This window comes from Entelurus aequoreus, linkage group LG06 (assembly GCF_033978785.1).
Source record: "Entelurus aequoreus isolate RoL-2023_Sb linkage group LG06, RoL_Eaeq_v1.1, whole genome shotgun sequence".
Lineage (NCBI taxonomy): Eukaryota > Metazoa > Chordata > Actinopteri > Syngnathiformes > Syngnathidae > Entelurus > Entelurus aequoreus.
The window spans coordinates 37,991,228-38,007,760 of record NC_084736.1 but is presented as its reverse complement, the minus strand read 5'-3'; the positions used below and the strand labels follow the sequence as shown (position 1 = coordinate 38,007,760).

The following is a 16,533-nucleotide window of genomic DNA, read 5'->3' as shown; positions in this document are numbered from 1 at the left end:
TTACAGTAGATACTACACAACTCCACTATTATTATTACCAACTTTAGTACGTTTTTGTCATTTCTAGCTGTGTACCATGACAACAAATAGTGCCCGCAAAACAATGTACAACCCTATACAATCTGGAAAAACATGTTATTTAGTTTTACAGAATATACTACACCACAACAGAAGATACTACACCACAACTTAACTATTTTTATTACCAACTTTAGTACATTTTTGTCATTTCTAGCTGTGTACCATGACAACAAATAGTGCCTGCAAAACAATATATAGCCCTTTACAGTCTGGAAAAACATGTTATTTATTGTTACAGTAGATACTACACCACAACCCAACTATTATTACCAACTGTAGTATGTTTTTGTCATTTCTAGCTTGTACCATGACAACAAATAGGGCCTGCAAAACAATGTATAGCCCTACACGTCTGGAAAAACATGTTATTTAGTATTACAGAAGATACTACACCACAACTCCACTATTATTATTACCAACTTTAGTACATGTTTGTCATTGCTAGCTGTGTTCCATGACAACAAATAGTGCCCGCAAAATAATGTATAGCCCTATACAGTCTGGAAAAACATGTTGTTTAGTATTACAGTAGATACTACACCTCAACTCAACTATTACTATTAGCAACTTTAGTCATTTTATAATATCTAGCTGTGTACTGTGTAATGACTTCAGTGAGATGAAATAGCCATGAGAATTCAGGAATAGGTTTTGGAGAATTCATGGAAAATCAATGATGAAAAAGCCTGCTAGTTGCTAGCGAAGAGTATTTCCTGACCTTGGATATCAGCCAGATCTGGACCCATGCCGTCGTAGTAGATTTTCCCCCCTCGCTCGCTGGGGTAGAGGTAAGACAGGAGCGAGCTGGGCGGTGAGCAGAAGGAGGGCCCCAGCGGGAGGTCTCGCAACACCTCCATGGGCTTCCAGCAGAACTGGTGGAACTGCGGGTGCTGCATGATGAGCCGCTCCACGTGGTGGACGGTCTTCAGGCGCTCAGGGGTGAAGATGTTGCGATCTCCGTCGCCCTGAGCCACAAACACTAACTCCATCCTCCACAGGGCCTGACTCTGGAGGTAGTAGTTGGGAGCGAAGCGGCGCCCCCGAAGGGACCGTCTCAAACAACCTCCTGACCTGGAGGCCTCATCACCCGTCCTGTTGACCTCCTGCTCGTCCTCGGGTATCTCCTGCAGGTCCTCGCCGTCCGCGTCTCTTCTACGTCTGTCCCAGGAGCCCAGCTGGGTCTTCACGGCGATGGCCAGGGCGTCGAAACGCTCCGCTGAGAAGTGACTATGGACCTCGAAGGCACTGTAGGAGAGGTCAATGTCCAGAGGGGGGCAGTAGAGGAGCATGAAGGAAAACAAGGTGCAAGGGAGGAGGACAAAGATGGTTGAAAGCACCCCGCTGGCACAGGGCTGCGTGTAGACCCAGGCCACTGCCCTCCACGGCCCGCATGGCACCTCAGCACGGCTCACCCCCACCTCATCCTCATCATCATCATCTCCCCAGCTTGTGTCCGACAAAAGCGTCTCGTCATCGTCCATGGTTGGTGCCTGCAGGGACAAGAAGGTCAACATGGACATCTTAGCTTTGCATGGCTGCTTCAGATGGAAGAGGAGGAGAAGGCTGGGATTGAATTCTCCTCTCTGACAATTCACACCAAAAAAAACAAAAAAATGTTATCACCTGCACAGGGGCGCCGCTAGGGATTTTGGGCCCCATGAAAAGAATCTTTACAGGGCCCCCTGTATTATAATTTCATCATCATTAGGGGCCCCTCTGGGCCCCCCTCCATCATGGGCCCCTAGAATCCGTCTCCTTTACCCCCCCTTTTCGGCACCCCTGCACCTGCAGAGAGACTTTCTGCAGCTCTGTGGAACATTCAATCCCAGCACTTGTCTTATTAATGACAGTGGAATATTACAAAGAACGACAGTGGGAGAGTCATCTCATCTAACAGATGTAACAGATGCCAACTTTTGCCTCATTTGCACACAAACCCACTAATATTGATTTTTACTCCACTCATACAAAAGCCAAAAGCAGTGAAGTTGTCACGTTGTGTAAATGGTAAACAAAAACAGAATACAATGATTTGCAAATCCTTTTCAACTTATATTCAATTGAATAGACTGCAAAGACAAGATATTTCATGTTCACACTGAGAAACTTTGTTTTTTTTTGGCAAATAATCATGAACTTAGAATTTAATGGCAGCAAGAAAAGTTGTCACAGGGGCATTTTTACCACTTTGTTACATGGCCTTTCCTTTTAACAACACTCAGTAAAGGTTTGGCAACTGAGGAGACACATTTTTGAAGTGGAATTCTTTCCCATTCTTGCTTGATGTACAGCTTAAGTTGTTCAACAGTTTCCCTTCTGCTATTTAGGCTTCATATTGCACCACACATTTTCAATGGGACAGGTCTGGACTACAGGCAGGCCAGTCTAGTACCCCCACTCTTTTACTATGAAGCCACGCTGTTGTAACACGTGGCTTGGCATCGTCTTGCTGAAATAAGCAGGGGCGTCCATGATAACAACATATGTTGCTCCAAAACCTGTATGTACCTTTCAGCATTAATGGTACCTTCACAGATGTGTAAGTTACCCATGCCTTGGGCACTAGTACACCCCCATACCTTCACAGAAGCTGCCTTTTCAACTTTGCGCCTAGAACAATCCGGAAGGTTCTTTTCCTCTTTGGTCCGAAGGACACGACGTCCACAGTTTCCAAAAATAGTTTGAAATGTGGACTTGTCAGACCACAGAACACTTTTCCACTTTGCATCAGTCCATCTTAGATGAGCTCGGGCGCAGCGAAGCGTTTCTGGGTGTTGTTGATAAATGGCTTTGGCTTTGCATAGTAGAGTTTTAACTTGCACTTACAGATGTAGCGACCAACTGTAGTTACTGACAGTGGTTTTCTGAAGTGTTCCTGAGCCCATGTGGTGATATCCTTTACACACCGATGTCGCTTTTTGATGCAGTACCGCCTGAGGGATCCAAGGTCTGTAATATCATGGTTACGTCCAGTGATTTCTCCAGATTCTCTGAACCTTTTGATGATATTACGGAGCGTAGATGGTGAAATTGTCATGTCCGGGTCTATGGCGTGGTTTGTTCTCCCAGAAGGCAACGGAAAATTGGCGCGTGCAAGATGTTAATTTAAATACATGTTTAATTTTAACAATAAAAAAGGAATAAACAAAAAGCGCTCACAACGGAGGTAAAAACTTGACTATGAAAACAAAAGGCGCGCACAAAGGCGGAAATACAAAACTTGCACAAAGGCAGAAACTATGAACAATAAAACAAAAACACAAACACAAACTGTGGCATTAATAAACAAAAACTTACTTGGCAAATAACTGGGAACATGACATGAAGTAGAGGGATGAAAAAGTGCGCAGATCATAAATGTGGAGCATGAATGTGATGTCGCCAGAAAGGCCAACAGAAAATGACAGATTTAAATAGTGACATGATCAGTGAAAACAGGTGTGTGACTCAAAACGTGAAACAGGTGCGTGACAGGACAGGTGAAAACTAATGAGTTGCTATGGAAACAAACAAACAAGGAAGCGCAACCAGGAACTAAAAAGAGTCCAAAAAACAAACACATGGCCAAAACAAAAACATGATCACACAGACATGACAGAGCCCCCCCCCCCCCCTTACGGACAGATCCCAGATGTCCAAAAACAACCAACAAAAACAAGATCAAGAGTCATGGGAGGGCGGGAGGGGGACATGGCGGTGGGTCACCAGACCCCGTGTCCCGGTATCCACCGGGGCAGAGTTAGGTGGCGGCGACGCGTAGAGCGCCGCTGTACCAGATGAGGTGTGCGACCTGGGAATGGCCACATTCGGGGCCGACGAGGAGGTCGGCGAACCTGGCGTGGCGGACGCCCATGGAATGGCCACATCCGTGGCTGACTAGGAGGTGGATGCGTCGTCATCGTGGCAGGCGGCGAAGCTTGGCGTGGCGCGTCAGGCGGCGAAGCTTGGTGTGGCGCGTCTTGGCGTGGCGAAGCTTGTCGTGGCGAAGCTTGTCGTGGCGAAGCTTGGTCTTGGACTTGGTCTTGGCATGGTGTGTCTTGGACTTGGTCTTGGTCTTGGCGTGGGGGGTCTTGGTCTTGGCGTGGGGGGTCTTGGTCTTGGTCTTGGTCTTGGCGTGGGGGGTCTTGGTCTAGGCTTGAGGGGTCTTGGCTTGAGGGGTCTTGTCGTGGAGCTGCGACTGGCGGCACTTGGCGTCGTGGAGCTGCGACTGGCGGCGCTTGGCGTCGTGGAGCTGCGACTGGCGGCGCTTGGCGTCGTGGAGCTGCGACTGGCGGCGCTTGGCGGCGTGGAGCTGCGACTGGCGGCGCTTGGCGTGGAGCTGCGACTGGCGGCGCTTGGCGTGGAGCTGCGACTGGCGGCGCTTGACGTGGAGCTGCGACTGGCGCCGCTTGGCGTGGAGCTGCGACTGGCGGCGCTTGGCGTGGAGCTGCGACTGGCGGCGCTTGGCGTGGAGCTGCGACTGGCGGCGCTTGGCGTGGAGCTGCGACTGGCGGCGCTTGGTGTAGAGCTGCGACTGGTGGCGCTTGGCGTGGAGCTGGGCATGGTGGAGCTGCTAGGCATGTTGATAGCCTTGGAGCAGGGCGTGGAGCAGGTGGAGGTGGCCTAGCTGGAGGCTGTGGCTTGGCAGGTCGAAAGACTGGCGGTGGCGGCCGTGCTGGTGGCTGTGGCTTGGCGTGACGAAAGACAGGTGGTGGTGGTCGGGCTAGAGGCTGTGGCTTGGCGTTACAAAAGACTGGTGGTGGTGGCCGAGCTGGTGGCTGTGGCTTGGCAGGTCGAAAGACAGGTGGTGGTGGCCGAGCTGGAGGCTGTGGCTTGGCATGGCGATGCTGACCCACCCCACCTGAACAATTCCCAGCCCTAGCCCCCCCTCAAGGAGCGGATCCCAGACGCGCTCCCCGCGGTCTGGAACCGTCTTTTGGGGTGGGTGGAGGGAGGTCAGGAGGGGGGCAGAATCCTCCCCTCTAAATTGTCCAAAATGTCCTTTTTTTTCTACATGTGATTGAGTGGGTGAAAAAAAAGAAACATGTTGTGACGTGGGTGTGGCTTGAGTCTTGGGGGGCGGGGCATGAAATTTGGGTGGCTTGGCTTGACAGGATCTGATTTCTAAAAACATGTCCTGGTAATGTCTTATCATGTTTTTAGAGTCTTTGGTTGGATGTGGCTGACAAGAAAAAGAGTTCAGGGGAAAAAAATCCATGACGTCACCCACTGGCAGCGGCGTGACATCGTCCTGGGGAAGCCGGGCTGGCTGCAGCTCGTTTCCGCCCGGAGGGGGAGGAGCTTGCGGGAACGATGCGTCCTTTCCACTCGGAGAAGTCGTCCCAGACGTCCTTCGTCTGGAGCGGCGCTTCCGGGACTGCGGTGACGCAGCGCCATCCTCGGACCAAATGGAGTCTCTGTACTCCATGGAGGAGTAGCGCAGCGTTTCCTCCTCCATGGCGCGGAGGACCTCCCTCGCTGCCTCGTCAAAACCGTCCAATTTTCTTGCGGGAGAATTTTTATGCTGGCGACCTACTGTCATGTCCGGGTCTATGGCGTGGTTTGTTCTCCCAGAAGGCAACGGAAAATTGTCGCGTGCAAGACGGGAATTTAAATACATGTTTAATTTTAACAATAAAAAAGGAATAAACAAAAAGCGCTCACAACGGAGGTAAAAACTTGACTATGAAAACAAAAGGCGCGCACAAAGGCGGAAATACAAAACTTGCACAAAGGCAGAAACTATGAACAATAAAACAAAAACACAAACACAAACTGTGGCATTAATAAACAAAAACTTACTTGGCAAATAACTGGGAACATGACATGAAGTAGAGGGATGAAAAAGTGCGCAGAGCATAAATGTGGAGCATGAATGTGATGTCGCCAGAAAGACCAACAGAAAATGACAGATTTAAATAGTGACATGATCAGTGAAAACAGGTGTGTGACTCAAAACGTGAAACAGGTGCGTGACAGGACAGGTGAAAACTAATGAGTTGTTATGGAAACAAACAAACAAGGAAGCGCAACCAGGAACTAAAAAGAGTCCAAAAAACAAACACATGGCCAAAACAAAAACATGATCACACAGACATGACAGAAATCCCTAAATTCCTTGCAATAGCTGGTTGAGAAATGTTGTTCTTAAACAATTTGCTCAGGCATTTGTTGACAAAGTGGTGACCCTCGCCCCAGCCTTGTTTGTGAATGACTGAGCATTTCATGGAAGCTGCTTTTATACCCAATCATGGCACCCACCTGTTCCCAACTAGCCTGTTTACCTGTGGGATGTTCCAAATAAGTCTTTGATGAGCATTCCTCAACTTTCTCAGTCTTTTTTGCCACTTGTGCGAGCTTTTTTGAAACATGTTGCAGGCATCAAATTCCAAATGAGCTAATATTTGCAAAAAATAACAAAGTTTCTCAGTGTGAACATTAAATATCTTGTCTTTGCAGTCTATTCAATTGAATATACGTTGAAAAGGATTTGCAAATCATTGTATTCTTTTTATTTACCATTTACACAACGTCAATCAATCAATTATATTTTATATAGCGCTTTTCTCTAGTGACTCAAAGCGCTTTACATAGTGAAACCCAATATCTAACTTACATTTAAACCAGTGTGGGTGGCATTGAGAGCAGGTGGGTAAAGTGTCTTGCCCAAGGACACAACGGCAGTGACTAGGATGGCGGAAGCGGGGATCGAACCTGCAACCCTCAAGTTGCTGGCACGGCCGCTCTACCAACCAAGCTATACCGCCCCCACAACGTGACAACTTCACTGTTTTTGTCGTTCCATTTAGGCTGACAAATACTTTTTTTTTGGTTCAAATCTCTGTGCTGAGTAAAAGTCAGCTGGGATAGGCTCCAGCTCCACACAAACCGTGACCAAACTGAAGCAGATATGAACTTGTTGCTTAGCAAGATTTTAACATGACATGCAGGTGTAAAAAGAAGTTAACCACACACATTATGGGAGAGAGGAGAACTTGTGACGTCTGCAGCAAAAGGGAAGTCACTACACTACCTTCATGACACACATTTCACCCTTTTCACTCAACTAAACAAATATTTGCATCAATCAAATTCTCCAATTTAACAAGATAAAAAAACAGTTTTTTCCTTTTTTTAATAAAAAAAGGCTTCTATTTGGGATTAATTGTGATTAGTTATGAGTTAACTATGGACAATGCAATTAATTTCAATCGTTTGACAGCCCTAATTTGAAAAAAACATGTTTTAATTCGTAGGTAATGCATATTTTTGTAATATTCATATTTTTGTGTTATATCTAACTATCTATCGATTCACATCCGAATTGTCCAGTCCCATGGTGGATGTACATTTTAATCAGGTACACTTTCTTAAAGATAAAAAAATACTTTGTTTCCCTTTTTCTAATAGAAAAAAAAAAGACAAAAATAAATCTATTTGCGATTAATTGTGATTAATTATGATTTAACTATGGACAAATGCAATGAATTGTGATTACATTTTTAAATCATTTGACAGCACTAATAAAAAAATATTTTTATTAAAGATTCTAAATACTTTATTGTCAAGACGGGGACTGTGGGGTATTTGTTTTCCCGAGATGCAATAAAAGTTGGAGCGGACATGGCGTGAAGGTAAGGACATATTTATTCTAACAAAGTACAAACAAAAGGGTACAAACAAAAGGCGCGCACAAGGCGGATGTACAAACTTGACTATGAAACAAAAACTTACACTTAACGTAGACTAAGGGCATGAAACAAAATAACTGCTAAACGTGACATGAATAAACAAAAACTTACTTGGAACAAACGATCATGGAACAATGGCATGGAATGAACGCATGAGTGACAAGGGTAACTGCAGATAATGTCACCAGACAGACTGCCTGGCAACTGAAAGCTTAAATAATACCGACATGATTAGTGACAGGTGCGCGAGTGTAAAATGTGAGACAGGTGCGTACATGACAGGTGAAAACTAATGGGTTGCCATGGAAACAAAACCAGGGAGTGAAAAAGCAGGAACCAAGTGACCAAAACCAAACAGGACATGACTAAAACAAAACATGATCACACAGACATGACATTTATTCATAAAAAATAAAACAAAAAGATCATACGACTTCTATTTTGGATTCATCTGAATTATTTATTAGTTAACTATGGAAAAATGAAATTAATTGTATTGAATATTTCAGTTGTTTAACAGCCCTGATTTGTAGAAATAATTGTGTTTTAATTCGTAGGTAATGTATATTTTTGTAATAATCATATTTTTGTGCCAGAAAAACATTGATTCACATCTGAATTGTCCTGTCCCATGTTGGATGTACATTTAAATAAAATAAACTTTAATAAAGATAAAATATTTTGTGTCTTTATTTATATTTAAGAAAAGACAAATTTGGGATTAATCGTGATCAATTATGAGTTAGCTATGGACAATGCGATTAATCATGATTAAATATTTAAATTGTTTGACAGCATTCATTTATACCAAAAAACAGTCCTTTATTAAATATAAAAAATAAAAAATGTTTTCCTTTTCTTTTTTTAATTGAAAAAAAAAAGACAAAAAGAAATCTATTTGGGATTAATTGTGATTAATTATGATTTAACTATGGACAAATGCAATTAATTGTGATTACATTTTTAAATCGTTTGACAGGACTAATAAAAAACATCTTTATTAAAGATTCTAAATCCATCCATCCATCCATTTTCTACCGCTTGTCCCCTTCAGGGTTGCGGGGGGTGCTGGAGCCTAAATACTTTTTTTAATTAAAAAAAAGGAAAAAGATAAAAATACTTCTATTTGGGATTAATCAGAATTATTTATTAGTTAACTATGGAAAAAAATGCAATTTATTGTGATTGAATATTTCAGTTGTTTAACAGCCCTAATTTATAGAAATAATTGTGTTATCATTTGTATACAATGTACACTACCGTTCAAAAGTTTGGGGTCACCCAAACAATTTTGTGGAATAGCCTTCATTTCTAAGAACAAGAATAGACTGTCGAGTTTCAGATGAAAGTTCTCTTTTTCTGGCCATTTTGAGTGTTTAATTGAGCCCACAAATGTGATGCTCCAGAAACTCAATCTGCTCAAAGGAAGGTCAGTTTTGTAGCTTCTGTAACGAGCTAAACTGTTTTCAGATGTGTGAACATGATTGCACAAGGGTTTTCTAATCATCAATTAGCCTTCTGAGCCAATGAGCAAACACATTGTACCATTAGAACACTGGAGTGATAGTTTCTGGAAATGGGCCTCTATACACCTATGTAGATATTGCACCAAAAACCAGACATTTGCAGCTAGAATAGTCATTTACCACATTAGCAATGTATAGAGTGTATTTCTTTAAAGTTAAGACTAGTTTAAAGTTATCTTCATTGAAAAGTACAGTGCTTTTCCTTCAAAAATAAGGACATTTCAATGTGACCCCAAACTTTTGAACGGTAGTGTATATTTTTGTAATAATTTTTTTATATATATATATCTAACTATCTATTAGGAGTGCCGGTGTCAGGGTTGTCCCTGACAGTTTGGTCAAGTTTTAGTTTTCCTCTGCGTTTGTCTTGGTTTCCTGTTTTTAGTTCCTGTCAGCACTCTTATTTTGGTTATTTCCTGATTATCTCCCTGAGTGCTTTGTCCCCTCAGCTGTGGCTGATTGGCACGTGGCCACACCTGGTGCCAATCAGCCAGCTGCTATTTATACCTGCCCTGCCCTCCAGTCACTGCTGGATTATTGTAGTGCTCTACTGGTCAATGTCACTACTACCTGTCACGATACTTCGTTGTAGCTCTGTCTACTTTTGTTCACTCCGCTCTAGTCCTAGTTCCTTCGTGTCACAGTAAGTGTTTTTGTTTGTCGACAGTTAGCCTTTGTGCTATTTTAGTTCATAGCCAAGTTTGTTCTCCGCTGTGTGCGCGCCTTTTGTTTGTACCCTTTTGTTTGTTTTTTGCCAGAGTATTTTAATTAAATCATGTTTTCCCATTCAATGTCTGCCATCATCTCTGCACCTTGGGGTTTGTCATCAACAAACTCTGACAGAATAATCCAGCCTAACACAAACCTCGCAGAGATGTCCATGAAGGAGAGGCTTAACAAAGCTTTAGAACTGATGGCTAAATTAAAGAAAAGTTTGGCCGCTTTTAAAGCCCTCTCCCACCCACCCCTGTCGTCTGTGGTTCTATCTGGGGACGTCTGGGATCCGTCCCTTGGGGGGGGGGGCTATGAGTAGCTGTGCAGCTGGGGAGGCACAGCTACTCCTCACCCCAGTGGGTCTGCAAGAGATGGCGCCATCATCTCCGAGGGGTCTGCAGACGCCACCATGCTCTCCGGTGGGCCAGCAGGGGTCTCCACCATATTATGTTTGTTTATATTGACACACATGCTGTTTACACTGCAGTATTGTTCAATGAAGGACATTTATCAGGTATGTCTAGCTTGTGTGCTACGGTGTGCTTAGCTGCTGTCTATCTGCTAGCGCATACAACGTTTACCTTTTGTAAATGACTTCACTAAAATATGTATTTATTTCCTTATATCAGACCGATATCAGATATTAATATTGGATCGGGACATTTTTTTCATGTCAAACCCAAAGTGGACTTTTTCCCAAGCAGTCAAACTCAGTAAAAAAAAATACATTGCTATAATCATGACAATGACAAAAAAAAACAAAAAAACTTTTGCAGTTAAATAATGATATCAATAATGACTAAAATGTGCTGTTTTACACTGCAATATTGTTCAATGAAGGGCACTTATCAGGTAAGTCTATCTTGTCTGCTTAGCTTTTGTGTATCTGCTAGCGCCTACAATGTTTACCTTTTGTAAATGACTTGACTAAAATACTTCTTTCTTTGCTGACGTCAGATATTAATATTGGATCGGGACACTCCTAATAGATACAAGATGAAATACTTTTTTTTTTATATTAAAAATGTATTAAATGTTACAAGAATTGTTTAAAATATTATTTTTCATGAATACATTTGTTGAAGGAACAAAATGCTGAATCGAAGCCAACTGAACAAGTTATCAACTTGAACACATGATTGCTGAGAGTTGGCTTGACTTTTATTTTTTAAATTCCCCAATTTTTTTCACGTCAAACCCAAAGTGGACTTTTTCCCAGGCAGTCAAACTCAGTAAAAAAAAAATGCCTTGCTATAAATGACAAAAAAACATGCATTCAAAAAAACCCTTTGCAGATAAATAATGATATAAAATAATATAAACAGCATTTTTACTTTTTGATAATTGGCATTATAATACAAAATGTTCAACATTAATAAAATGATGCCTATTGTGTGGGTGTACCTAATGAATGGTCATTTTTGGTTGATGAGTCTTTTTTAAATATCATTTTTATATTTCCCTGGCAGTTTTTCCTCCACACATGTAAAATACTTTAAAAAGACATTAAGATTGATGCAACACATACAATAAAAAGTGTGAATAATTCAATCATACCGGCGTAAGCTTCCTGCTAACGATTAGGGCGCAAGTTGTCAGCACTACACTGTGTTGTATGCGTATATTAGTATTGCACAATGACCTTTAGGACAGCAGATATAAGTAGGAGGTCAATTTGAGGGCCTGGAAAAGTCTGAAGATCACTAATTTACAGTATTAGACCATTTGATCCCGTCTTTACTTAAAATGCACTTAAAGTACTTAATCAAACTTACTTCACTGAACAGTTCAAGCATGCATGGTATTTTTCATATATTGTTTACCTGTAGGGCTCCCTCAAGTTTGGAAGAGTTTCAGTCATAAAAATTTAAAACATTTATTATTATTATTATTATTATTATTATTATTATTATTATTATTCAAGGCTTTCAGTAAATCTCTAGATCACCAGGCAATACAAAGTCACACTTATTTTTTAAGTTTTTTATGCCCTTTTTGTCAAAGAAAACTCTGTTTTTTTTATTGGCAAAAACATAAAACAAGCAATATTTCTCGCCCCAAAATTTTCTAAGTGGAATTTTTTAAGCCATTACAGCCATGATTAGGTCAATAATTCATAACAGCAGTGATCTTAATCAATTTTTTCAACAATGACAATTTAATTTGAAAAAAAAAAATCCCACTAAAATTCTTCCAAAAAAGGGCCTGACTCATGAAGTTTTAAAAATAAGTCATAATAAAAAAATAAAAAAGTTTAACACTTAGGTTCTGTATCATCTTCAGACTTTATGTTTTATGCCCTTTTTATCCCAACTTTGTTTTTTTATTGGCAAAAACATAAAATAAGCAATATTTATCCCCCAAAAATTTTCTAAGAGGAATTTTTTAAGCCATTTGCGCCTTAATTAGGTCAATAATTTATAACAGCAGCGATCTTAATCCATTTTTAACAATGACAATTTAATTGAAAAAAAAAAAAAAATCCCACTAAAATTCTTCCAAAAAAGGGCCTGACTCATGAAGTGTTAAAAATAAGTCATAATAAAAAATGTGTTTAACTTTCAACATTTAAGTCCTAGATCAACTTCAGATGTATGCTTCCATTATAAGTTTTTATTTTTATTTTTAATGAAAGGGACAAGCGGTACAAAATGGATGGATGGATGTTTTTTGTTTGTTTTACGCCCTTTTTACCCCCAAGAAAACTTTGTTTTTTACATGGCAAACACACAGAATATGCAATATTTTCTCCCCAGAATATTTCAAAGTAGAATATTTGAGGTAAAGTCATTGGAACCTTGATTAGGTCAATAATTCATAACAGCAGTGATCTTAATCCATTTTTAGCAATGACAATTTAATTTAAAAAAAATAAAATCCCACTAAAATTCTTCCAAAAAAGGGCCTGACTCATGAAGTGTTAAAAATAAATCATAATTTAAAAAAAAAAAAAAAAGTTCAACACTTAAGTTCTATATCATCTTCAGATGTATGCTTTCATGATAACTTTTTATGTTTTATGCCCTTTTTTGCCCAACTTTGTTTTTTTATTGGCAAAAACTAAAAATAAGCAATATTTCCCCCAAAAAAATTTCAAAGTGGAATTTTTGCTGTGAAGTAATTTGAGCAGTGATTTTAATCCATTTTTAACAATGACAATTTAATCAAAATTTTAAAAAAAAATCCCAAAAAGTTGTTTCCAAAAAAGGGCCTGACTCATTAAGTGTTAAAATTAAGTCATAATAAAAAATGTGTTTAACTTTCAACATTTAAGTTCTAGATCAACTTCAGAAGTATGCTTCCATTATAAGTTTTTATTTTTATTTTTAATGAAAGGGACAAGCGGTACAAAATGGATGGATGGATGTTTTTTGTTTGTTTTACTTAGTTTTTTATGTGGCAAACACAGAAAATATGCAGTATTTTCTCCCCAAAATATTTCAAAGTAGAATATTTGAGGTGAATTCATTTGAGCCATGATTAGGTCAATAATTCATAACAGCAGTGATCTTAATCCTTTTTTTTTTTTAACAATGACAATTTAATACAAATTTTTAAAAAATCCTACTAAAATTCTTCCAAAAAAGGGCCTGACTCATGAAGTGTTAAAAATAAGTCATAATGAAAAAAAAAAAAGTTCAACACTTAACTTCTATACCATGTATGCTTCCATGATAACTGTTTATGTTTTATGCCCTTTTTTGCCCAACTTTGTTTTTTTATTGGCAAAAACAAAAAATAAGCAATATTTTAATCCATCCATCCCTCCATCCATTTTCTACCGCTTATTCCCTTCGGGGTCGTGGGGAGCGCTGGAGCCTATCTCAGCTACAATCGGGCGGAAGGCGAGGTACACCCTGGACAAGTCGCCACCTCATCGCAGGGCCAACACAGATAGACAGACAACATTCACACTCACATTCACACACTAGGGCCAATTTAGTGTTGCCAATCAACCTATCCCCAGGTGCATGTCTTTGGAGGTGGGAGGAAGCCGGAGTACCCGGAGGGAACCCACGCAGTCCCCCAAAAATTTCAAAGTGGAATTTTTGATGTGAAGTAATTTGAGCAGGGATTTTAATCAATTTTTCACAATGACAATTTAATCAACATTTTTTTTTAAATCCCACAAAATTGTTTCCAAAAAAGGACCTGACTCATTAAGTGTTAAAATTAAGTATTAATAAAAAATGTGTTTAACTTTCAACATTTAAGTTCTAGTTCAACTTCGGATGTATGCTTCCATTATAAGTTTTTATTTTTATTTTTAATGAAAGGGACAAGCGGTACAAAATGGATGGATGGATGTTTTTTGTTTGTTTTACGCCTTCTTAACCCCCAAGAAAACTTCAAAGTAGAATATTTGAGGTGAAGTCATTGGAACCTTGATTAGGTCAATAATTCATAACATTGATTTGGATTCATTATTATTTTTTGAGCGAGGGCAACGAAAAAAAAAGAAATAAGAAATAAAAAAGCTTTGTTACAGTATTTGAGTCACAACTTTTTCTCGTTACATTTCACTTTTTTGCTCTTTTGTTCCACTTTTTTTTTTAAATAATATGTTTGCTTGAGGGCGGCAAATGACCCCCAAACCCCACTTTGGACTAAACCTGTACGACAAAGTGCAGGTACATCCTATTACAACAGCATTGATGAGACAACTCCACAAAAAAGCATCAACACTTTAGGAGGCTTTTTTGTAGCCATTTGTCCAAGTCTCTTCATGGCCTTCAGCCACACAAGATCAAAGTGAGTGAGGGTCTTACCTGAAGCTATGGAAGGTACCAGGTGCGATACGGAGGGGGTCAGACCACTCAGGCCTTCTGGGTCCACAATGTCATCTAGAATGATGGATATCAATAGTATCAAGTCACACTCAGTCAGGGAGTCTCAGCACTAAACAAAGAGGTGTTTTCCTCCTCTTTTGTGCTCCTCTCTCTCCTCTTTAGCCCGTTGTCTTGGCGACAGAGTCAGACATTTCTTCCCCCTCTCTCTCTCTCTCTCTCTCTCTCTCTCTCTCTCTCTCTCTCTCTCTCTCTCTCTCTCTCTCTCTCTCTCTCTCTCTCGCTCTCTCTCGTGGCTTTGTCTGCTCACCAGTGGAGGGTAGGAGGAGAAGAAAGGAGGAGGACGCTACCACAGCTGTACATGGTCCATGCCCACACAGGTGGTAAAGATGGTAAAGATCCAAACCATCATGCATTTGTGCTGAAGCGTGAAGCTTCGCCAAGATGGCCCCCTGTCCCTTCTCACATGCATCCTTCCTCACTTGGTACGCTCCGGTCTGCTTACGGCAACGTGATTGGCTGAAGATTTGACACAATATTCATTAGCTTGATGCTGACTTTTTACGTGCAGTGTTAACCCTTGAGATGTCCTTTGAAAGTCACCTTTGACCCTTCAAAAACTGCGGTAAAAACTGTTTCACTTCAAATAAATCACTCTTTTGAAGATACTTCCGCCTGAAGTACAAATTCTACTTCAGGTCATTTCCACTCTTTAAAGGTCAACATTTTTTGCATTTTTCAATTGGAAAAAAATACAAAAAGTAACAAAAATAATCACTTTCAAAGTGTAGTAGGTTTCTTGCTTTGTCATGATAATAATAATAATAATAATAATAATAATAATAATAATAATAATAAAAATAATAATAAAAACAATAATAAACAGTAATATCTCCCAAACCATAGGGCAGCACGATGGCAGAGGGGTTAGTGCATGTGCCTCACAATACGCAGGTCCTGTTCAATCCCGGGCTCGGGATCTTTCTGTGTGGAGTTTGCATGTTCTCCCCGTGACTGCGTGGGTTCCCTCCCACCTCCAAAGACATGCACCTGGGGATAGGCCCCTCCCACCTCCAAAGACATGCACCTGGGGATAGGCCCCTCCCACCTCCAAAGACATGCACCTGGGGATAAGTTGATTGGCAACACTAAATGGTCCCTAGTGTGTGAATGTTGTCTATCTGTGTTGGCCCTGTGATGAGGTGGTGTACACCGCCTTTCGCCCGTGTGCCGCTGGGATAGGCTCCAGCACCCCCGCCACCCCGTAAGGGACAAGCGGTAGAAAATGGATGGATCTCCCAAACCTTGACAAAATTTGACACAATATTCATTAGCTTGGTGCTGACTTTTACATGCAGCGTTAACCCTTAAGATGTCCTTTAAAAGTCACCTTTGACCCTTCAAAAACTGCGGTAAAAACTATAGTTTCACTTTAAATAAATCACTCTTTGAAAAATATTTTAGCCTGAAGTACAAATTCTACTTTGGGTCATTTCAACTCAACATGATTACATAACTGTGTTTTTCAATTGAAAAAAATACAAAAAGTAACAAAACTAATGACTTTCAAAGTGTAGTAGTTTGCTGCATAGGCACTAAGATGGTTTAATAAAGTGTAGTAGTTTGATACATGGGCACGAAGGTGGTTTAATAAAGTGTAGTAGTTTGATGCACGGGCACTAAGATGGTTTAATAAAGTGTAGTAGTTTGATGCATAGACACTAAGATGGTTTAATAAAGTGTAGTAGTTTGATG

At 40.6% G+C, this 16,533-nt stretch overlaps 1 protein-coding gene across 3 annotated transcripts in view; it reads right to left on the bottom strand.

Moving 5' to 3' along the window:
- disp3 (dispatched RND transporter family member 3) overlaps nt 1–1,846 on the bottom strand; it is a 98,256-nt gene extending 96,410 nt beyond the window's left edge. For all 3 annotated transcript variants that reach the window (XM_062050698.1, XM_062050697.1, XM_062050699.1), the window contains exon 1: nt 800–1,846. In XM_062050698.1, coding sequence (XP_061906682.1) covers nt 800–1,601 — 802 coding nt within the window. In that variant the 5' untranslated portion in view covers nt 1,602–1,846. The remainder of the gene's footprint in view (nt 1–799) is intronic.
- Nucleotides 1,847–16,533: the final 14,687 nt, after the last annotated feature.